Consider the following 25958-nt stretch of genomic DNA (forward strand, 5'->3'; position numbering starts at 1 on the left):
AGACTCTGACACTCCTCGACCTCTGTATGTTATACACTCATACCACCGAGACTCTGACACTCCTCGACCTCTGTATGTTATACACTCATACCACCGAGACTCTGACATTCCTCGACCTCTGTATGTTATACACTCATACCACCGAGACTCTGACATTCCTCGACCTCTGGATGTTATACACTCATACCACCGAGACTCTGACACTCCTCGACCTCTGTATGTTATACACTCATACCACCGAGACTCTGACACTCCTCGACCTCTGGGTGTTATACACTCATACCACCGAGACTCTGACATTCCTCGACCTCTGTATGTTATACACTCATACCACCGAGACTCTGACACTCCTCGACCTCTGTATGTTATACACTCATACCACCGAGACTCTGACACTCCTCGACCTTTAGATGTTATACACTCATACCACCGAGACTCTGACACTCCTCGACCTCTGGGTGTTATACACTCATACCACCGAGACTCTGACATTCCTCGACCTCTGTATGTTATACACTCATACCACCGAGACTCTGACATTCCTCGACCTCTGTATGTTATACACTCATACCACCGAGACTCTGACATTCCTCGACCTTTAGATGTTATACACTCATACCACCGAGACTCTGACATTCCTCGACCTCTGTATGTTATACACTCATACCACCGAGACTCTGACACTCCTCGACCTTTAGATGTTATACACTCATACCACCGAGACTCTGACACTCCTCGACCTCTGGGTGTTATACACTCATACCACCGAGACTCTGACATTCCTCGACCTCTGTATGTTATACACTCATACCACCGAGACTCTGACATTCCTCGACCTCTGGGTGTTATACACTCATACCACCGAGACTCTGACATTCCTCGACCTCTGGGTGTTATACACTCATACCACCGAGACTCTGACATTCCTCGACCTCTGTATGTTATACACTCATACCACCGAGACTCTGACATTCCTCGACCTCTGTATGTTATACACTCATACCACCGAGACTCTGACATTCCTCGACCTCTGTATGTTATACACTCATACCACCGAGACTCTGACACTCCTCGACCTCTGGGTGTTATACACTCATACCACCGAGACTCTGACATTCCTCGACCTCTGTATGTTATACACTCATACCACCGAGACTCTGACACTCCTCGACCTCTGGGTGTTATACACTCATACCAACGAGACTCTGACATTCCTCGACCTCTGTATGTTATACACTCATACCACCGAGACTCTGACATTCCTCGACCTCTAGATGTTATACACTCATACCACCGAGACTCTGACACTCCTCGACCTTTAGATGTTATACACTCATACCACCGAGACTCTGACATTCCTCGACCTCTGGATGTTATACACTCATACCACCGAGACTCTGACACTCCTCGACCTCTGGACTGCTCTCTAGAAGCTGAAGGCCATGCTTTGTCATGTAGCGTTGGTTAATGTCGTATATCTCGTCTCGGAGCTGTTTGCTCTGGACGTCCTCCTCGCCTAGGTAACTGGGAGGATGGGGCTGGTATAAGGAGTTGTCTCCGTCAAACTCCAAGTAAGCAGAAATGTCCTCCGAAAGCGAGTCTGGTGCACACCACATCTCTTTTTGTTCGAATTTCTTTGGGAATAACTTTCTCTGTGGAGTATTGATCTGCATGTCTACATACTCGTATGATTGTGTTGTTTGTGGTTCTGGAGATAACTGATTCGGGGCCGTTCCTTCTTGGAAAGCATAGTCATAATGACGGTTTGGATTATTAGTGTTATCATACGTATGGGCTATCAATTCATTGCTGTTACAATCAGCACCGTTATAGAGAAACTCCATTTGACCAGGTTCGTCCACACAAAGACCAGAATCGAATTCTTCCGAGCTGGAACTTAGCCTTATCTTGTGCATACTCTCATATTCTTTAGCTTCGTTAATCGCGTCGATAAGGTTCATACCTGAAGGCCTCAATCTGATGCTGACGCGTACAGGCAACTTCAATTCCTCCAACCTACCTTGTGAAGGTTTCAGACCGTGTATGTGGCACAGGAACTCGTCTAAGTGGGTAGGGATATTAAACACTGTACCACGAAACAGGTTTTTGATGACAAATCTGTCAGTCGTATAAGGAAACTGAAGAGAGATCAACTTCTCCACATCCTTGCCTCTGCTCAAACGTTCTGTGATTTGCTGGAGTGCTGGTACAAAAATATCCCCCGCCTTGGTAAGTGGTTGATAGCACAGTTCTCCTTTATTCTCCTTCCAGGATTTATACTGAAGGTATGCGGCGGAAGAGTGCACCACCAGAATGAAATTCGCCAGGTCCATGGAGCGTGCTATCCATTGCGACTTGTCACCTATTTTAGAATCAGGGGCGAAGGTCACATCACAAAGGCATTCTTTCTCCAGGAAAGTGGTGAATGATTTCAGCACGCCTAGATGTTTGGGATGGTCTTCGGTGTTCACAAGAAACACTTTCTGTCTCTTCAACAGCCCTAGACCTGTATGTGGATACAATGCGTATTAAATCAAGACAATATCTCGTTTCCTCTCAGTTACAAACTCCAAATGTTCCTTGACTATCGTTACCTTTAAAAATCAGTAGTTTGGTAGATTCCAAATCTTAAAATTCAATAGCTATCATGAGTGTTTTAGATAAAAGTTTGCGATTTGGATGAAAAACATCGATGCAACAAAGAAGTTGATATAGAAAATAAATCGACTGGTTACCTTGGTTACCTGTGGTTGCAGTTTTCTCGTCATTGACGTAATTCGTATTTATTTGACCTTTTTCCTGTCCTGGTAAATATTTTCCTGGTTCAGGGTCTTGTTTTTTTCCTTGTTTCCCTGTAAAGACCAAGAAGCGTTGTTTATAGCAGATCATTTCCTTATTCAAAAGTTTATATTTGTCAATGTCCACAAACTAAAAATGCATAACACTTATATGAGCTTCTCTTAATTTACGAATATTTCGCCTTTTAATTAACTTTAATAGGCAATCCATTAATAAGATATTCATTCTGTTCGGATGTAATCTGATCTTCTACCCTGTTAATCAGACGTGTTATACAATGTATATTGTCAACTTATTCTCTTTTATTTTACTTTTATTGTTAAACAGGAATATGGATAGCCCCTTACATGAGAAGGCCATTTTAATATGTTACCTACTTCTGTACATGAAGCAGAAAAAGGCGATGATTGCGATGAGAATTATACCAAGAAACGAGCCAACCACGCTTCCTACAACCTTGCCTGTCGTGTCTTCTAGTCCTGGAATGATAATATGGTAAGGTTACCATGGAAACACCACATTAAACAATCACTCAACTTTTAGTCCTGGAATGATATCATGGTAAGGTTACTATGGAAACCCGACATAAAACAATCACTTAATTTCTATTCATTGAATAATAATATTGTAAGGTAGCCATAGAAATATGAAATTAAACAATCACTAAACTTCAATAATTTGGTATTAATCAAATTGTCCTCGTCATATAATACTTTATTACATACTAAATAATTTAGCCTGATTTTTACGGAAATGCCATTTACAGTAAATAGAAGCGAAGAAGAATAGTTTATTGTTGTAATGGAATGTCAGTCGTACATAGATTATGGATGTCTATAAATTAACCGATAACAAATCAATATCGTCGTTCCTTTAGCAGAACATCGGTATGTACATGTAATAAAGAAAAAAGCGGAAACTAAAAAAAGAAAAATCCTTTTATATCTTATTCCGCTAAGTTTGAGTGTTCGACAATAACTGGCCTGTATATTCAATGTTATACCGCCATACACAATATCATATATAGAATTATGAGGTAGTCGTTTCTCTTACAATTTTCTATTTGTTTTTACCTTCTTTATAATTAAAATGAGTGTTACCATTATTGACATTGTTAGTAGAGTAAGTTTTTCACGTGTGAAAAAAACATACAATAATAATACCTTAATAAATAAAACATTGATCGTGTCCAGTTATTATAATCAGGTAGAATACGTATGTGTATCATTCACCGAGACAATCGATTGTAATATTTGATCTCTTATCGATTTATTTTGTCCCTGGGAAAACAACTGGGCGAATGAAATATCACAATATTTATCCCCGTAATGATTATTTTTATCGACATGAAGGATGTTTGTGCTTTCCTCAGTAGACGTCTGTGATTTTGGACATGCTGGTTGAGTCGTATCCCACTATGAAACGGATCTCTAACTGTCTGTGATATTAAGCGTGCCTTGTGTGGGAGTTCATATTTGTTAGTGGAGAAAAAAAAGGACACATTTACGACAACTTGTTCTGCAATGATCCGTCGAGAGAGCCAGTTTTCCAAACCTTCCTAATCATTTAAAACAGTCGACGACCGTCCAATTCTTCAGACAATTTACCACAATATTAATACCCTATACTGAGTACAGCGAGAGGAACAGTATATGTGATTCCTGGCACACCGCACATAGCCTGTACATAGTTTTCTTGAAGATCAGGTCAAACAAATATTACAATGTCAATGTTCACTGGTCCGAGACAACGCAGTCATACATGTAGATATATACCTTACCACATGCCTTCCGGTTACACTATATTCGTCTTAAGATTCGTCTAAAATTATTTCTGGCGACCTTTGAAAACTTGCTTGGAGAATTCATAAAATTACAGATGATACTGGGCAAAATACAGTAACAGTGGTCCAGCAATGTTTTAAAAGAAGAATTTGCCAGCATGGGAATTATGCTATCGATATAGGTACTTTTAGAAGACATTACTATTACCCGTTACGTCTCAAAGTAGTCGCTATAAATTGTCGATTCCAAACCCACTAGTTAAAACATTTCGATGATAATGAAATTATTTTTTTCTGAACAAAGAACAATGTCCCTTCGCTTTCAGAGTAGAGTATGTCCGTTATCTTTGAAGTGCTTTCATATTACAGTTAAAACTAAAGACACGCGTGTGTTACTTGATACCGAGGGACTAATGGGAAGGGTGACGTCATCAATGTCCCTGTTGACCAAAACAAACTAATAAGTCCGGAGTTCATGATATTTTCTCTTTAGATATGAAGTTTAACTTGTTCGAGTCTTATTCTTGTACATTTTCTATCTGTCTCCATGTTTTGGTATTCATTGATCAATTTAAAGACATGTTCATATACTATTATAAACATATCCTCTGTATTTATTCTAAAACAGTAAAACTTCTTATTTCGATATCAGTGTTGGCATTGCATCATGAGTATCTTTGTTGATAGTAAGATATATATTTGAATAAAAACTTAAGAATAAAGGCAAAGGGCACATTATAGACAATAGTAGCAGTAAGCAAAGTAAAACAAAGGTAATGAGGAGCTTTATAGAGTTTGTCAGTCTCCAGGGAGAGAAACTGCCCAAATATTCCACATGCAAAGAACGAAAAGAAAAGAAGGAAAAGATCTTGGTAGTAAAAAGTGTTTTATTGAAAAGATATATACAACAACTAGGATATTATGGGAGCGGAAGGAAAAGAAAGGTTGCTGCCTGATAGTAATTTACCATTGGAAGTCGTACCTATAACAAAGTACAAAAAGGTCAAATTACCATGGTGCGTTTGATATATATATTGTCATCTGAAGTCAGTTCGTTAATATACACCTCCTAACTAGAGGCCAATTGACTTTAACGGTTAATAGACTATAAAGACAGACTTTAACGGTTAATAGACTATAAAGACAAAGGACAATTGTGTAATACTGTATGCTGTCCCAAAAACTTACAACACATGGTCAGGGCCATCTTGGGATCGTTCTTGTTTGGTTTCTTAACCTAAATTTAGAGCTAAAGAATAATCTTATAATAACAACACTTGATCAAGACCATCTCATTTCCATTTCTACTAAATCACATTGAGGAGTTTTTGAAATGTGATTTTTAAAATGGCAGTCATTGCGGCCATATTAGGGTTCGAATAAATCCAGACATTTACAGCATTTACTCAGGAAATCGAACATCGATGATAAATGGCAATTTTAAGTTAAACATCCTAGTGGAACTAGAGATGTTTAAATGTGTTGTTCAAAAGGTGGGCAGGGCTAGCTTCGGTATAGAAACGACACGATAACAGCACCTTTTCATGACTATCTCAGGATCGTTTTAGATAAACCTGAGCGGAATATCACTAGTTTATCTCAAAAAACAATATGTGCAAAATCACAAAAAAATACATAAAGTTTATTGGCTTCCCTCCCAAACACCCCACCAATGCTTGGTGCATGGCACCAGCAGAACCAGAGAAAAGTTTTTTAGTAATATTTTTTTCTAAATGGCAGTCATGGCGGCCATCTTGGGTGTCAGCCCTACCTCAGAAATAAGAACACTTGAGTATGAATTCTAAAATAAATGTGTTATTTCCTGATAGTTTGCGGCTGTAATAACTCTATAATGAATGAGTACTTAGATTTCAATTGACAATACCTGGCAGTAAGCATTACACAAGGTAAATATTTTTCCTTTGGGTAAGAGCAAAAAATAATAATCAAAGTGAGCGTGCACTATCAAAGATATAACCACACCCCGTTAACAAATTGGGAAGTCTAATTAGGTCTTGTTAAAATACATGTATTTATGTACTGTATACATTGCGAAACTCGGCAAATCTATAAAAGAAAAATGTGAACCGAAATTCGCAGAAAACTTATGACAGGAACGTTCCACGGAAGTGGAAGTGTCTTCTGCGCAAAATGTTTGGTGATTACAAAAGTTACTGCACTCAAACAGATTATCTATTGATAGAAACAATTACTGTATCTTGACATTTGACTAGTTAAAAACAGGCGAAACAAGATATATCTTTCAAAAAGATAAACGGCATAGTTTTAATGATAGTGGTAATAACGTAAAACTGCGGGTGAAAAAAAATTAACGAAATATTTTTTTTCAGCACGGATAACAAAATTATATCAGTTTGAATAATTTTGGGTGATAATACATGTAAGACTTGGAATCAGAAATATAATCTTATCAGTGTGTCATTTGAAAAGATACATCCACTTATTCAGCTTGCATTCAATCTTAACTTTGTTTCGTTTTTAACTGCATACTGCATTTTGCATTTACCGCTATATTGACCAATCACATACTTCATCTTGACCAGTAACGCCATCTGTCGCGTCATATCCGGACCAAACGAATATTATACGGCTATGCTGAAAACTTGCATGAAAATTTAGTTTGATTGGCCAAAAGTAACTTGAGTTATCACAGGGAAACGATTTGTCTATACTTAGATACAAATTGTGTGGTTATAGTTACTGTGACCTTGTCCTTTGACCTTTAGACCAGTGGAAAAAATCAAACAATATCATGCAAGCACTTGTGGTAAGGAAGATCTGCATTAAGTTTGAGTTTGATCGACCAAAGGGAACTGGAGTTATGACAAGAAAACGAATATGTTCTATCTTAGTATCCGTAAGAGCGACCATGACCTTGACCTTTGGATCTAAAAAAAATTCCAAGCATGTACTTTTGGTAAGAAAGGTCTGCATATTGTGTCCATAGAGAACTTGAGTTATAAATAGCATGGAAACGAATTTCCTAACTTTAGCACGGAATCCTCTGTGTGGACGCTGCCGACATAGTTATACCTATATGTATATATGTGTCGCATGCAAAAAGAATTGACGCGTTTGTTGTGAATTTACACACACATGCTAGCATGACCCTATCGTATATACATTGCTGTTGACATCACTCCACTATAAAGGATATACTTACGTAAGGTGGAGGGTTCCTGTGTAGTGGGAGGTACGGGGGCTACATTGTATTTACGTAAGGTGGAGGGTTCCTGTGTAGTGGGGGTACGGGGGCTGGGTACATTGTACTTACGTAAGGTGGAGGGTTCCTGTGTAGTGGGGGTACGGGGGCTGGGTACATTGTACTTACGTAAGGTGGAGAGTTCCTGTGTAGTGGGGGGTACGGGGGCTGGGTACATTGTACTTACGTAAGGTGGAGAGTTCCTGTGTAGTGGGGGTACGGGGGCTACATTGTACTTACGTAAGGTGGAGGGTTCCTGTGTAGTGGGGGTACGGGGGCTGGGTACATTGTACTTACGTAAGGTGGAGGGTTCTTGTGTAGTGGGGGTACGGGGGCTGGGTACATTGTACTTACGTAAGGTTGAGAGTTCCTGTGTAGTGGGGGTACGGGGCTGGGTACATTGTACTTACGTAAGGTGGAGGGTTCCTGTGTAGTGGGGGTACGGGGGCTGGGTACATTGTACTTACGTAAGGCCGAGGGTTCCTGTGTAGTGGGGGTACGGGGCTGGGTGTTGAGCTGGGGGGCTCGTGTATATACATTGTACTTACGTAAGGCCGAGGGTTCCTGTGTAGTGGGGGTACGGGGGCTGGGTACATTGTACTTACGTAAGGCCGAGGGTTCCTGTGTAGTGGGGGTACGGGGGCTAGGTGTTGAGCTGGGAGGCTCGTGTATATACATGGCACCCGTTATAGTCCTCGTACAGGTAGAACAGTCATTGTAACTATCCTTACACAGACATTTTTTCATATCTTGGAAATATAGATCGTCGGGATAAACCTACAATGAAATCGGGAAAATATCTTTGCAAATTTAAGCTGGTCAGTATCCATTTAGTTTCATCAATAGTAATCAGCATTTGGTAAAATCAAAATATTAGACTTAAATTATTTTCAACAATGTGCCTCCAAACCACGTAAAATTCAAACTAAATCGTTCACATCTTCATAGTTATAGCTTACCTTAAGTCGGTACCATCCCGGCGATAGATCTGTGAACACTCCAGAATACTAAAACATAGAAATAGATTGTTTTTACGGCTTACACAAAATACTGGCAGTATTCTCTCAACATAATAGTATAATACAGTATAGCATTACATATATTGGGACCCTGTCTGAATGAAAATGTAAGGCGACAAAGTAAGTCATGGTTTAGTTTCGGAAACAACAGAAAATTACAAAACACAGATAAGATATGTGTTTCAGGACACAGCCAAGAAGATAAATGTCATTGAAATATGAAAATCACATACGTATGCTGTATATAGGTTTGGTATAGGTTCACAAACATGTAGGTTTGGTATAGGTTCACAAACATGTAGGTTTCCTATAGGTTCACATACATGTAGGTTTGGTATAGATTCACATACATGTAGGTTTGGTATAGGTTCACAAACATGTAGGTTTCCTATAGGTTCACATACATGTAGGTTTGGTATAGATTCACATACATGTAGGTTTGGTATAGGTTCACATACATGTAGGTTTGGTATAGGTTCACATACATGTAGGTTTGGTATAGGTTCACATACATGTAGGTTTGGTATAGGTTCACATACATGTAGGTTTGGTATAGGTTCACATACATGTAGGTTTGGTATAGATTCACATACATGTAGGTTTCCTATAGATTCACATACATGTAGGTTTCCTATAGGTTCACAAACATGTAGGTTTGGTATAGGTTCACATACATGTAGGTTTGGTATAGGTTCACATACATGTAGGTTTGGTATTGGTTCACAAACATGTAGGTTTGGTATAGGTTCACATACATGTAGGTTTGGTATAGGTTCACATACATGTAGGTTTGGTATAGATTCACATACATGTAGGTTTGGTATAGGTTCACATACATGTAGGTTTGGTATAGATTCACATACATGAATGAATAATCTTTATTTCCTCCAATTACATGAAGATTAATTTTTCATACAAACACTATACAACACAAAAAATATGTACAAATGATATATGCATCACGTGACTAATACAAAAACATGTCCATAGAAAAGTAGTTAAATCATATAATATACAATCACATGACCTCCTTCATAGTTATTTTTTCAAGTTAATTGAAGGTATATTTACAAGTTTGAACATTTTTCCTCATTTTCATCCTCATCGGCTCTATCATTTTTGCAATATTTAACATAATATTGCGCCAATCTTCACAATTTATACTTTGTGTTACATCATTTAATCCGCCAAATAAAAAAGCCAGTATTTCATTATCATTTTGATTAAAAAGTTGAACTGATTCAGTGACAGGTAGAATGTCAACTATCATGTAAAAAATTGCGTTTCTTTTTTCAAGTAGTTTCCAACAATTCATCATTAAATGTTTTATGATATCAGCAGAAGCCATTCCACATAGACGACAAACGCCTGGTGTAATAGGCATGCATCCAAGTTTAAGAAGATATGTTAATTGTTTTCTAAGATCGGTATGATTTGACAGCAGTGCAATAAGACGATGTTCTTTTAACTCTGTATGAATTAAACAAAATCGTTCAAGGTCTAATCTATTTTTAACTTTGTTTTTCCACGTCTCTTCCTCATGCTTAAAGATAGCATTATTAACAATATTTTTCCATGGCAGTTTTGATGGAAAGTATCCATCTTTGATAAATTGTTCTATAAAAAAAATAAGCTGATATTTGATAACAATATTCATCAGATTAAAAGTAATTGAATTTGAACAATCTGTATGTCCATTAATAATACATCCAAGAAGGTAATTAAAAATTTTCTTGTGGGTATAGTCATATTTGGCATTACTTAATCTTTCGAAAAATAACATTTTGTTTTTATCTATTTTCCCCTGGACTGACCAGAGTCCAAGTGAAGAAACTGTAGCGTCTACTGGGGAAGTTGAATGAAACTCTAGAATAAACCTCACGAAATATCTTTGTGTTATTTCTAGTGTTTCACTGAGTTTTGTGGATAAGTTATTCCATGTTTCACATGAGTACAATGCAGCAGGTAATATAACACGTTCCCAAATACATTTGGCTGAGGTTGGTAGCATTCCTGAAGGCTTCATGCCAACATCATATAAAGAATGTAATTTTTTCTTCAATTTTTTGGATGCCAAATTAACAGTGTTACTTCCGTCATGCTTCGCTGACAATAATGTACCAGCATATATCGTTGAATCTTTTTCAAAAACTATACTATTACAAAAATTCAATGTCAATTTAGGAGATGGTGTTTTTGTATTGGTACATCTGAAAACAATAAGTGAACTTTTGTTTCCATTATAAGTCAATCGCCATTTGTTAGCATAATTTTCTACGAATTGAAGAAGACACTGTATGTTACGTACAGATGATGAAAGTAAGGTAGTGTCATCTGCTAACAGTACAGAGGAAATATGTGTGTCTCCAATAATAAGACCACTTTTACTTTTTTCTAGGGAATACATCAATTGGTCTATATATACAGAAAACATCCATGATGACATTACCCTCCCTTGACCGCCACCTTGTCTTATATGGACCTTTTCACTTAGAAAAGAAGTATACCTCACTTCACATGAAGCTCCATTGTATGTATTATGTACTAAATTCCACAATTTACCTTTTATATTTAAATCATAATACAACTTATAGAAAAGACCATTCTGCCAGATTCTATCAAATGCTTTCTCGTTGTCTAAGAAACAGCAATACACATTAGAATTTCTGCCATTGTAGTAATTAATTAACTCTTTAACTACATAAATTGCTGGAATAGAACCATGTTCTTTACGAAAACCAAATTGACATGGATGGGGAAATGTTATTTTCTGTTCAAGAATTCTATCTTCTATTCGAACAAGTAATATTTTTTCAAAAAGTTTGCCTATTGCTGATGTTAATGTTATAGCTCTGTAATTAGCAGGGTCTGATTTGTCTTTGTTTTTCCCCTTATATAGCGGTATAATCGTGCCTTGTTTGAATGAAATTGGAACATATTCACATTCAAAAATAGCATTAAAGAGATCCTCTAGGCATTGTAACATACCATTTCCAGCAAAAATCATGTGCTCATTTGTTATAAAATCAGGGCCAGGTGCCTTTTTCCTTTTAGCTACTTTTAATATGTTTTTAATCTCAGTCATTGTAACGTTAAAGCTATCCGTAGATAATTTATCATTTATTTTTTCTTTTTCGGTCAGATTTGCTATTTCGTCATTGACAGAACTATAAAAATATTGGTCAAAATTTGGACGCATTGTCTCAGAGTAAAGATCTGAGAAGTATACACCCCATAAATTGCAAATGTCACCTGCTGATGTAGCATTTTGTCCATTGTATGTTAACTTATTATTTACAGAATTAGATTTTCTGTGTTTTTTCACTGTTCTATAAAAAAGACCTATTTCCAATTCAGCAGCTTCCCGAATCTCTTCAAATTTTTCATCTTGCCACATTTTTTCAGCTGCTCGTTTTCGCTTTCTGAATTTGGTATAGATTCACATACATGTAGGTTTGGTATAGGTTCACATACATGTAGGTTTGGTATAGGTTCACATACATGTAGGTTTGGTATAGATTCACATACATGTAGGTTTGGTATAGGTTCACATACATGTAGGTTTGGTATAGGTTCACATACATGTAGGTTTGATATAGATTCACATACATGTAGGTTTGATATAGGTTCACATACATGTAGGTTTGGTATAGATTCACATACATGTAGGTTTGGTATTGGTTCACGTACATGTAGGTTTGGTATAGGTTCACATACATGTAGGTTTGGTATAGATTCACATACATGTAGGTTTGGTATTGGTTCACATACATGTAGGTTTGGTATAGATTCACATACATGTAGGTTTGGTATTGGTTCACATACATGTAGGTTTGGTATAGATTCACATACATGTAGGTTTGGTATTGGTTCACATACATGTAGGTTTGGTATAGGTTCACATACATGTAGGTTTGGTATAGATTCACATACATGTAGGTTTGGTATAGATTCACATACATGTAGGTTTGGTATAGGTTCACATACATGTAGGTTTGGTATAGGTTCACATACATGTAGGTTTGGTATTGGTTTGATACGAACGTTTACATACATGTAGGTTTGCTATAGTTTGATACGAACGTTTACATACATGTAGGTTTGCTAAAGGTTTGCTATAGGTTTGATACGAACGTTTACATACATGTAGGTTTGCTAAAGGTTTGCTATAGGTTTGATACGAACGTTTACATACATGTAGGTTTGCTATAGGTTTGATACGAACGTTTACATACATTTAGGAATTATCTCTCTTACCTCAGATATATTTTTACGTTCGACTACGGGACCAGTTGTTTCTATGTCATCAGGCACTCTATGCAAGTTGACAATGAAGTACTGGAAGTTGAAGCGTAGAGGCGGGCTCCGGAAAGAGAAGTAGATTTGCTGAGAAAAGTTTCTGTATGTTATAGAAGTTGTCCAGGAATCTGCGGATGGATAGGTTGTATCTGTAAAAGAAAATTCACATTGTATGAAGCAGTCTAATTTGTACTACAAACAAGGAATACTGATAACTTGACCAATATTTTAATTTTCCTTGGCACCAAGGGAATATTGTGTCAGTATTTTTTTTTCTTGCATTACTTTTACCTAGCACTACTGTCTAGAAACATACCAATCCACAGTGACCCATTGCCTCTTTTAAATCTTCATAAGACCGAGTCCTTTGAGAGTTTATAATCAAATAGACCCTAGCTGTGACCTTGAATATTTCTTAAGCGATAACATGAATCTCTGTTACGCCATTAGTATTCTTCAATAGTTTGTTAGTAGGTATTGCTATGTGAGGAAAGGTTGTACTACATACAACGAAAGGTTGTACTACATACAACGAAAGGTTATAATACATACAACGAAAGGTTGTACTACATACAACGAAAGGTTATAATACATACAACGAAAGGTTGTACTACATACAACGAAAGGTTATAATACATACAACGAAAGGTTATAATACATACAACGAAAGGTTATAATACATACAACTAAGAGTCCCACCAGCTTCATCCCCACCCCTCTCAGGGTAACAACACATATACATTTACAAGGAGAATGTTGAAGGGAAATAGGCCCTGGTGTTCATGCGGAATGAGCGTCTTAGGCTTAATTGACGACAACTGCCACATAAATCTAAGTTACAGTTACATTACAATGAAAACTATTGAAGTCATAATACTAACAACAATTTTGAGAATCATTACTTACTAAACGGCGGACCGGTGTGGACCGACACACCAACAGACATGTCCTTATCGTAATGAGCGGCTGGCTTTGGTAAACTGTAGGCCATTAGGAGGAAATCTGCTCTGTTCGGGACAGGACCAACCGATTCAGCTCGGAAGGTCACCTAGTATAAAAAAATTGCATATTTATAGGAAATACAATCACATGTATAAAGCTCATTTTCTTAACCGACAACACACTACTTTGGACACCTAGGTGACCCCACATTCCCTCGGTACTACAGTACACCTTGGTGACCTCCCTCGGTACTACAGCACACCTTGGTACTACAGTACACCTTGGTGACCCCACATTCCCTCGGTATTACAGCACACCTTGGTGACCTCCCTCGGTACTACAGCACACCTTGGTGACCTCCCTCGGTACTACAGCACACCTTGGTGACCTCCCTCGGTACTACAGCACACCTTGGTGACCCCACATTCCCTCGGCACTACAGTACACCTTGGTGACCCCACATTCCCTCGGTACTACAGTACACCTTGGTGACTTCACATTCCCTCGGTACTACAGTACACCTTGGTGACCTCACATTCCCTCGGTACTACAGTACACCTTGGTGACCTCACATTCCCTCGGTATTACAGTACACCTTGGTGACCCCACATTCCCTCGGTACTACAGTACACATTGGTGACCTCACATTCCCTCGGTACTACAGTACACCTTGGTGACCTCACATTCCCTCGGTACTACAGTACACCTTGGTGACCTCACATTCCCTCGGTATTACAGTACACCTTGGTGACCCCACATTCCCTCGGTACTACAGTACACATTGGTGACCTCACATTCCCTCGGTACTACAGTACACCTTGGTGACCTCACAATCCCTCGGTATTGCAGTACACATTGGTGACCTCACATTCCCTCGGTACTACAGTACACCTTGGTGACCCCACATTCCCTCGGTACTACTGTTCAACCCGGTAACCTTACCTGATTCTCTTTGTCGTCTTTCGTGATCTGACCAGTCAGATTGAAGATGATACATTTAACATCTGTATTTCCAGCAATTAGTTCCATGTATGTAATTTCAAATCCTCTTACATCTTTGTAACTACCTAAACAATGAGAACAAACAAAATGGTAAATAAGAAATCGAAAAATAAAACAAAACAAAGCAAATGATACTAAATAAATTTGGATGTAATGATAGTCCGATTAAAATTGCCAAGATACTTGTAAATAAAATGTTAGTGGTTTGGACAATTTTGGCTGTACGATGTCATTTTAAACCACAACCAAAACTGTATTTGATTGATTATAGAATGGATCATACACAGAGAAATTTGTCTGTGGTCAACTGTAATCAAAACGTGACTTAAGACATTTCGGCAGATTCGTTATCACTTAAATAATAAAACATAATGTTTTTTTATTTCTTTCCGATAAGTTGGAGTTAGTTGATCAATCCGGTATAACAATACGTACTTGTCATAGGCGGCCGAATGGAGATATTAAATGCTGGGTAGGAGGCGTTGGAGTGCCCCGAGTAGTATAGGTAACTGATGTTCACGTTAAAATCATACGGCTTCTCTGGGTACTCTAATCCGTCAGAGTACAGGTTAGAGAAATCTGTCTTCAGGATGTCTGGACGACAATCTACAACCAAAGATTATCACCAGTGTAAACAATGAGAGAAACTCATCTGTACAAGGACGCTTCTAAAACATGATATTATTATATATACCTCCCCTTCATATTTAGAAGGGACATACCTCCCTACAGACTTACAGCTATTTCTTTATCATTTACAATCTCACAAATCTACTAGGTCTCACACAAACAACAGACTTTTGATTTAAATACTGAAATAAATAATCTAAATACATTTTCTAGGGATTGAAATTATTTAAAAACATGGAAATTCAAATAATTTGTTAATTATGTAACAACTACGAGATGATAATGATTGGGTGTATGGTGTCGGTATCATTTATGGAGAAATACACTGACAATATTTAGAGTGAACCTCGAACGGTGCCATCATACATGTACTTCCCACAGGCGCTTGCATAGAAAATATGACTTTCAATTTTTTTTGATATGACAGTGGTATGTGTAATATGTTAAGCTTAACAGATTACACATACCACTGTCAAAAAAAAAATGAAAATAACATTTTCTATGCAAGCGCCTGTGGTACTTCCTGGGTGGGTTTGTTATTCGTTATCGGGGATTCGACTAACGAATCCGCTCAATCCGCTCAGCAGCTTCACTTCTTCATATTCAATTAGTATTTTTTATTATTCAGATTTTTATTTTGGAATTCAAATAACGAATCCACCACTGCAGCGTCGGATTAGGGATTCAGTTTGTGATGTTCAATTGGTATTTTCTTATAAAACATGATTGGAGATTCGATTAACGAGCCCGCTGCCAGTGGTGGATTGAGGATTCAGCTATAAACATGTACATGTGTTAAATTGGTATCGTTCTTATCATATATGATTATTAAACCACAAAACGGGGGAGAATGCTTTAAATATGCTGTAATATGTGGATGGCATCTATCTGTTTGGAATGTTTAACTATTCTCGCCATTCAATGAAAAAAGCACGTGACTTTTGTCTCGCAACTACGGGTCGACACTGATTAATCATTTGTAAATATATCTGTAGTTCACGAAGACGTTTGGAGTATCTTATAAAAGATACATATCCTGGTTATGTTAATGGTAATGCTGCAGTCTCAAAATGTCTAGTGAATTTTGGGAAACGTCCAGAAACCATGAGGAAGTTGTCCCCCCTACATTGTGGTATATATTTAGTTACATTTAATTGCCAACGAGTTCGTTATTCGACAAATATATCAACTATTTTCGTAATTTGAATCCCCACTCAAAACTTATAAGGAAGATTTAAATAAAATATAAAGAAATTAACCCCAACTTCGATGCCTGCAGCGGATTCGATATTCGAATCTCCAATCACATATTATAAGAAAACTCCCAATTGAACATAAGAAACTCAATCCATAATCCGCTGCTGCAGTGGATTCACATTCTATAAGAAAGATCCCAATTGAAAATAAGAAACTGAATCCCTAATCTGGCAGCGGATTCAATATTGGCAGCGGATTCAATATTGGCAGCGGATTCTTTATTCAAATCCCCAATCAGCTGTTGGCAGTGGACTCATTATTCGAATCCCCAGTAACGAATAACGAATCCGCTGCTAACTCCAGCCCGCTTACTCCCTAACCTGTACAAAGTGTACGGCCAATATATACGTGATTTATTACCCATATTAACCAGGACAAGACAGGCCACTTGTAGTACATACAAACAAACTTATCTCTAGTTTCCATGTGTTAAATCATACTCTTCATTTTACACACCCATGATCAAATTCCATCAACTTTAAACATCCGATCTGTGTTCTAGTCACTAAATATCTGTATCCGCGTGGTATGATTGTGAAATTTCAGAAGTCGGGAGCTATACATGCATGTATCTTAAATATACTTTTTAGTATTCAAGATTGACCTACCGTTACCACTCCCATGAAATACGTCACATCCAATATGTGGCTGAAAAATAAAAAAAAATTGTCGGTCAGAAACAGTAAAATTAATACCTACCGAGTATAAAGTATCAAAATGTCGGTCAGAAACAGTAAAACTACTACCTATGCAGTAAAAAATATCAAATTGTCGGACAGGACAGTAAAACTAATACCTACGCAGTAAAAAATATCAAATTGCCGGACAGAAACAGTATAACTAATACTCAATATGTAAGAAGAAACAGTAAAACTAATACCTACGGAGTAAAAAGTATCAAATTGTCTGACAGAAACAGTATAACTATAATACTCACACAAAGAGACTAGGCCAGTGTTTGATAAAGAGTGAACACTACACAGAGACTAGGCCAGTGTTTGATAAAGAGTGAAACACTACACAGAGACTAGGTCAGTGTTTGATAAAGAGTGTACACTACACAGAGACAAGGCCAGTGTTTGATAAAGAGTGAAACACTACACAGAGACTAGGCCAGTGTTTGATAAAGAGTGAACACTACACAGAGACTAGGCCAGTGTTTGATAAAGAGTGAAACACTACACAGAGACTAGGCCAGTGTTTGATGAAGAGTATACACTACACAGAGACTAGACCAGTGTTTGATAAAGAGTGAACACTACACAGAGACTAGGCCAGTGTTTGATAAAGAGTAAACACTACACAGAGACTAGGTCAGTGTTTGATAAAGAGTGAAACACTACACAGAGACTAGGCCAGTGTTTGATAAAGAGTGAACACTACACAGAGACTAGGCCAGTGTTTGACAAAGAGTGTACACTACACAGAGACTAGGCCAGTGTTTGATAAAGAGTGAACACTACACAGAGACTAGGCCAGTGTTTGATAAAGAGTGAAACACTACACAGAGACTAGGCCAGTGTTTGATAAAGAGTAAACACTACACAGAGACTAGACCAGTGTTTGATAAAGAGTGTACACTACACAGAGACTAGGCCAGTGTTGGATAAAGAGTGAAACACTACACAGAGACTAGACCAGTGTTTGATAAAGAGTAAACACTACACAGAGACTAGGCCAGTGTTTGATAAAGAGTAAACACTACACAGAGACTAGGTCAGTGTTTGATAAAGAGTGAACACTACACAGAGACTAAGCCAGTGTTTGATAAAGAGTGTACACTACACAGAGACTAGGCCAGTGTTTGATGAAGAGTATACACTACACAGAGACTAGACCAGTGTTTGATAAAGAGTGAACACTACACAGAGACTAGGCCAGTGTTTGATAAAGAGTAAACACTACACAGAGACTAGGTCAGTGTTTGATAAAGAGTGAACACTACACAGAGACTAAGCCAGTGTTTGATAAAGAGTGAAACACTACACAGAGACTAGGTCAGTGTTTGATAAAGAGTGAAACACTACACAGAGACTAGACCAGTGTTTGATAAAGAGTGAAACACTACACAGAGACTAGGCCAGTGTTTGATATAGAGTGAACACTACATAGATACTAGACCAGTGTTTGATGAAGAGTGTACACTACAGAGAGACTCGGCCAGTGTTTGATCTGATAAGGATTTGACATAGACTAAGGAAGTATAGAAATTATTTTGATAAACGGCCCGCTCACTCAAGTCTTTAAACCTTTTAAAAATGTGGCACACAGCAAGGTTATTCAATATTGCATGTGACGTAGTGATTGGACTGGATAAAATTAACATCACAATAAACATCACAATAAACATTGCATAAACAAGTCTTAACTTTCAACAGAAATCTGTAGACCGTACAGCAGTGTTGTCAGGGTCGTGTGCTGCCCTAGTTTCGGTGGGGACCTAAGTGTTCGACACATGTTTTGTCAGCTTTAATGAGTGTGTTGAGGTTTGTGGCGGTGTAATTGATACATGTGTCTTCCGCGGGTGTTTGATTTCGGGTTTGGAATAAGTAAACTTTGCGCGTGGAGGTTACTTCCGTGATTTCTTTTTCTTTTTCACATGTACTCGCCATAAATACCACATATATTACGAAAATATACGTGTGAGAGAGATATTCGCATTCGAATACATATACACAATGTATGGCCTTATCGTGTTTAGCATAAATTTTCCCTTTGCGTAAGTGTCGGGAAAACGTCAAGAAATATGGTAAAGTCATTCAGAAAGGCGTCCATGGTAAAGTCATTCAGAAAGGCGTTTATGGTAAAGTCATTCAGAAAGGCGTTTATGGTAAAGTCATTCAGAAATATGGTAAAGTCATTCAGAAAGGCGTTTATGGTAAAGTCATTCAGAAAGGCGTTTATGGTAAAGTCATTCAGAAAGGCGTGTATGGTAAAGTCATTCAGAAAGGCGTTTATGGTAAAGTCATTCAGAAAGGCGTTTATGGTAAAGTCATTCAGAAAGGCGTTTATGGTAAAGTCATTCAGAAAGGCGTCCATGGTAAAGTCATTCAGAAAGGCGTTGATGGTAAAGTTATTTAGAAAGGCGTTGATGGTAAAGTCATTCAGAAAGGCGTTTATGGTAAAGTCATTCAGAAAGGCGTGTATGGTAAAGTCATTCAGAAAGGCGTTTATGGTAAAGTCATTCAGAAATATGGTAAAGTCATTCAGAAAGGCGTTTATGGTAAAGTCATTCAGAAAGGCGTTTATGGTAATGTCATTTAGAAAGGCGTTGATGGTAAAGTCATTCAGAAAGGCGTTTATGGTAAAGTCATTCAGAAAGGCGTTGATGGTAAAGTCATTCAGAAAGGCGTTGATGGTAAAGTCATTCAGAAAGGCGTTTATGGTAAAGTCATTCAGAAATATGGTAAAGTCATTCAGAAAGGCGTTTATGGTAAAGTCATTCAGAAAGGCGTTTATGGTAATGTCATTCAGAAAGGCGTGTATGGTAAAGTCATTCAGAAAGGCGTTTATGGTAAAGTCATTCAGAAAGGCGTTTATGGTAAAGTCATTCAGAAAGGCGTTTATGGTAAAGTCATTCAGAAAGGCGTTGTTAACGGACTTTTTCTTGTAGTTTTATTCCGTTAATACCATTGATTACAATTCTTTAAAAACACATCTCAATTAATCAAACAACTTGTTTTAATTCCTCATAGCACCTTTTTCTTCTTTAAAACATATGTTATCAAAAAGTAATTACATCTAACAGATAAACTACATAGCACATACAATACGATCGTAAACCCTTAATAAATAGTGTTAGGCCTGCAGGTCACATGGAAGGTAAACACATTGTCAAAATATAATCTTTATTTCACAATGTACCGCTCAGAATTTTTAAGAAAGACGCCAAGTTATATATAATTAACGGCACCAGACTACATATGATAATGAACGCCGAAAGCAGTACAAAGGAATACACTATACGTGTTAGAGTAAGCGGACGATACCATAAACAAGTCAGGGTGAATGTGCTACAGTCGGCGGACGATACCATAAACAGGTCAGGGTGAATGTGTTACAGTCGGCGGACGATACCATAAACAGGTCAGGGTGAATGTGTTACAGTTACAGTCGGCAGACGATACCATTAACAGGTCAGGGTGAATGTGTTAGTTAAATTCGGCAGACGATACCATAAACAGGTCAGGTTGAATGTGTTACAGTTACAGTCGGCGGACGATACCATAAACAGGTCAGGGTGAATGTGGTACAGTTACAGTCGGCGGACGATACCATTAACAGGTCAGGGTGAATGTGTTTCAGTTAAAGTCGGCGGACGATACCATAAACAGGTCAAGGTGAATGTGTTACAGTTAATGTCGGCGGACGATACCATAAACAGGTCAGGGTGAATGTGTTACAGTTACAGTCGGCGGACGATACCATTAACAGGTCAGGGTGAATGTGTTTCAGTTAATGTCGGCGGACGATACCATTAACAGGTCATTGTGAATGTGTTACAGTTAACGTCGGCGGACGATACCATAAACAGGTCAGGGTGAATGTGTTACAGTTAATGTCGGCGGACGATACCATTAACAGGTCAGGGTGAATGTGTTTCAGTTAACGTCGGCGGACGATACCATTAACAGGTCAGGGTGAATGTGTTACAGTTAACGTCGGCGGACGATACCATAAACAGGTCAGGGTGAATGTGTTACAGTTAATGTCGGCGGACGATACCATTAACAGGTCAGGGTGAATGTGTTACAGTTAACGTCGGCGGACGATACCATAAACAGGTCAGGGTGAATGTGTTACAGTTACAGTCGGCGGACGATACCATTAACAGGTCAGGGTGAATGTGTTTCAGTTAATGTCGGCGGACGATACCATTAACAGGTCAGGGTGAATGTGTTACAGTTAACGTCGGCGGACGATACCATAAACAGGTCAGGGTGAATGTGTTACAGTTAATGTCGGCGGACGATACCATTAACAGGTCAGGGTGAATGTGTTACAGTTAACGTCGGCGGACGATACCATAAACAGGTCAGGGTGAATGTGTTACAGTTACAGTCGGCGGACGATACCATTAACAGGTCAGGGTGAATGTGTTTCAGTTAATGTCGGCGGACGATACCATTAACAGGTCAGTGTGAATGTGTTACAGTTAATGTCGGCGGACGATACCATAAACAGGTCAGGGTGAATGTGTTACAGTTAATGTCGGCGGACGATACCATAAACAGGTCAGGGTGAATGTGTTACAGTCGGCGGACGACACCATAAACAGGTCAGGGTGAATGTGTTACAGTTACAGTCGGCAGACGATACCATTAACAGGTCAGGTTGAATGTGTTACAGTTACAGTCGGCGGACGATACCATAAACAGGTCAGGGTGAATGTGGTACAGTTACAGTCGGCGGACGATACCATTAACAGGTCAGGGTGAATGTGTTTCAGTTAAAGTCGGCGGACGATACCATAAACAGGTCAGGGTGAATGTGTTACAGTTAATGTCGGCGGACGATACCATTAACAGGTCAGTGTGAATGTGTTACAGTTAATGTCGGCGGACGATACCATTAACAGGTCAAGGTGAATGTGTTACAGTTAATGTCGGCGGACGATACCATTAACAGGTCAGTGTGAATGTGTTACAGTTAATGTCGGCGGACGATACCATAAACAGGTCAGGGTGAATGTGTTACAGTTACAGTCGGCGGACGATACCATAAACAGGTCAGGGTGAATGTGTTACAGTTAATGTCGGCGGACGATACCATAAACAGGTCAGGGTGAATGTGTTACAGTCGGCGGACGACACCATAAACAGGTCAGGGTGAATGTGTTACAGTTACAGTCGGCAGACGATACCATTAACAGGTCAGGGTGAATGTGTTACAGTTAAATTCGGCAGACTAAATGTGTCTTACCCAATTTGCCGTTTAGTTCAATGTTACCACATTCTCAATCTTATCTATGATCAATATTTCAGTGAGATTTGTGAGGCTTTATTTTGTCTGACACAAACTCTGCTACACTGTTGCTACTGACAACTGACCACAGACTTACTTATAACAGAAAGCCTCCATACAACTGGGAAACAAGCAGTGCATTCAATAGGAAAAACACAATCAGAATATCTTGGTTCAGGTGAATATTTTAGAACAAACAATTTGTCATTCATCCAATGTTGACCAAGTGTATCATGAACATCTTATGAAATATCCTTAAATGTTTATACATTTATGTAATATATATTTGTATTTACCTTGCTTAAACCTTGAATCGGACACATTGGCTTGCTAGTGATATTTCAACTAAAGAGTAAACGTTGTATTGATGTGACTCGGGGGTAGATGACACGTCGTACATGTCATAAGCAATGGAAATGTGTCAATATGACATTAATACAGTACAGCTGTATAATACCTAGGCAGATTAAAAGGTTGATTTGATGTCTCAACTTGTTGATAAAGAGCTGTCCACTATAAAACAACTCGACTCCCAAACCTACCTTAAACAGGTGCTAACGTGTTTCTGTTTTTAAGATCAACAGAGGTTTACATGTATATGTGTAAATCATGTATAAAAGATTTTATATTTCAATATTAAACTCAGTCCTATAATTTACACCACAGACAGATTTTGGCTAATTTTACATGTAGTATAATGTATGGGGTACAGACTGTTAGATTACAGAGCTGCAAGTAATATCAAGGTAAGTACTTTCAGAGTAATAGTACAGCTCTAATGGGGAAGAGTTCATATATCTACAATGTACTTCTGGAAGAGTTTAATATCGTAGCTAAGAATTATAGAATTTGTACACGCATACAGAAAGAAATCTTCTCCTTATTTTCAATTTCATAAAAAAGGACAATTAATTGACCAGGATAACACATACAGGACACTAACGCCACAGCCAGATTCTCCCCACACACCTGTTTGTTATGCTAATTTATTTATAAAGCAAGACTTGCCATATTAAAAAAAAATGACAAAATCTCAAAAACAGAACAGTTGTTTTTCATTTATAAACATTGACAATACTATAGTCCCCATGCCTAATACCGAATGTATATTGATGTACATTACCAAAGGCTAAGCCATTGTCATTATAAATATCCTGATGGGGAGATTTATTCAAACTAAACACAAACAGTTTGAAAAACAAGAGGCCCATGGGGCCTGTATCGCTCACCTGGTTGGATTAGACCAAATGTTAAAATAATGTTCATATTCAATTTGTTATTTTGTAAATCTCTAACAATGCTATATATGGTTATAGTGTGGGAATCCGAACTGCTTTAAAGATTAATGAAGTCCAGACTCTCTAAGGTCTGAAAGACCTCAAGAATTGTTTTTAGAACATGCATGCATTCATCACTTTATGACTAGTAGCGATTTAAAGGAATTACCTCGATTTCCCCTATTGGGCCCCACCCTTTTGGCCCCTCGGGGGTCAGAGTCACCATTTATGCAAAAACTGTTCCCCTTTCCCCAAGGATGTTTCTGACCAAATTGGGTTCAAATCCATTCATAACTTTATGACTAGTAGCGATTTAAAGGAATTACCTCTATTTCCCCTATTGCGCCACACCCCTTTGGCCCCTTTGGGTTCAGAGCCACAATTTACGCAAAATCTGTTCCCCTTGCCCCTGAGGATGTTTCTGACTAAATTGGATTCAAATCCATTCATAACTTTATGACAAGTAGCGATTCAAAGGAATTACCTCTATTTCCCCTATTGGGCCCCGCCCTTTTGGCCCCTCGGGGGTCAGAACCACCATTTATGCAAAATCTGTTCCCTTTCCCCCAAGGATGTCTCTGACCGAATTGGGTTCAAATCCATTCATAACTTTATGACTAGTAGTGATTTAAAGGCATTACCTCTATTTCCCCTATTGGGCCCCGCCCCTTTGGCCCTCTTGGGGTCAGAGTCACCATTTATGCAAAATCTGTTCCCCTTCTGCCAAGGATGTTTCTGACCAAATTGGGTTCAAATCCATTCATAACCTTTATGACTAGTAGCGATTTGAAGGAATTACCTCTATTTCCCCATAGGGCCCCGCCCCTTTGGCCCCTTGGGGGTCAGAGTCACAAATTATGCAAAATCTGTTCCCCTTTCCCAAAGAATGTTTTTGACCAAATTGGGTTCAAATCCATTCATAACTTTATGACTAGTAGCGATTAAAGGAATTGCCTCAATTTCCCCTATTGCGCCACACCCCTTTGGCCCCTTTGGGTTCAGAGCCACAATTTACGCAAAATCTGTTCCCCTTGCCCCGAGGATGTTTCTGACTAAATTGGATTCAAATCCATTCATAACTTTATGGCAAGTAGCGATTCAAAGGAATTACCTCTATTTCCCTTATTGGGCCCTGCCCTTTTGGCCCCTCGGGGGTCAGAACCACCATTTATGCAAAATCTGTTCCCTTTCCCCCAAGGATGTCTCTGACCGAATTGGGTTCCAATCCATTCATAACTTTACGACTAGTAGGGATTTAAAGGAATTACCTCTATTTCCCCTATTGGGCCCCGCCCCTTTGGCACCTCGGGGGTCAGAGTCACCATTTATGCAAAATCTGTTCCCCTTCTGCCAAGGATGTTTCTGACCAAATTGGGTTCAAATCCATTCATAACTTTATGACTAGTAGCGATTTAAAGGCATTACCTCTATTTCCCCTATTGGGCCCCGCCCCTTTGGCCTCTTTGGGGTCAGAGTCACAATTTATGCAAAATCTGTTCCCCTTCCCCCAAGGATGTTTCTGACCAAATTGGGTTCAAATCCATTCATAACCTTTATGACTAGTAGCGATTTGAAGGAATTACCTCTATTTCCCCATAGGCCCCGCCCCTTTGGCCCCTTGGGGGTCAGAGTCACCATTTATGCAAAATTTGTTCCCCATCACCAATGGATGTTTCTGACCAAATTGGATTCAAATCCAATCATAACTTTATGACAAGTAGCGATTTGAAGGAATTGCCTCAATTTCCCCTATTGGGCCCCGC

The 25958-nt window shown here is 38.6% G+C and overlaps 1 protein-coding gene across 2 annotated transcripts in view; it reads right to left on the reverse strand.

Moving 5' to 3' along the window:
- Positions 1-1347: 1347 nt before the first annotated feature.
- Positions 1348-25958, reverse strand: part of LOC117331291 — a 29853-nt gene continuing 5242 nt past the window's right edge. Inside the window, exons 2-12 of one of the 2 annotated variants that reach the window (XM_033889906.1) lie at positions 17563-17602; positions 15503-15673; positions 15008-15132; positions 14030-14171; positions 13082-13272; positions 8765-8812; positions 8411-8582; positions 5550-5564; positions 3177-3278; positions 2736-2852; positions 1348-2506 (exon numbers count right to left, since the gene is read on the reverse strand). In XM_033889906.1, the coding sequence (XP_033745797.1) occupies positions 1374-2506; positions 2736-2852; positions 3177-3278; positions 5550-5564; positions 8411-8582; positions 8765-8812; positions 13082-13272; positions 14030-14171; positions 15008-15132; positions 15503-15673; positions 17563-17602 (2256 nt within the window). In that variant the 3' untranslated portion in view covers positions 1348-1373. The remainder of the gene's footprint in view (positions 2507-2735; positions 2853-3176; positions 3279-5549; positions 5565-8410; positions 8583-8764; positions 8813-13081; positions 13273-14029; positions 14172-15007; positions 15133-15502; positions 15674-17562; positions 17603-25958) is intronic. The other variant, XM_033889907.1, reaches the window with a different exon arrangement.

Source organism: Pecten maximus, chromosome 7 (genome assembly GCF_902652985.1).
Source record: "Pecten maximus chromosome 7, xPecMax1.1, whole genome shotgun sequence".
NCBI classification, from domain to species: Eukaryota; Metazoa; Mollusca; class Bivalvia; order Pectinida; family Pectinidae; genus Pecten; species Pecten maximus.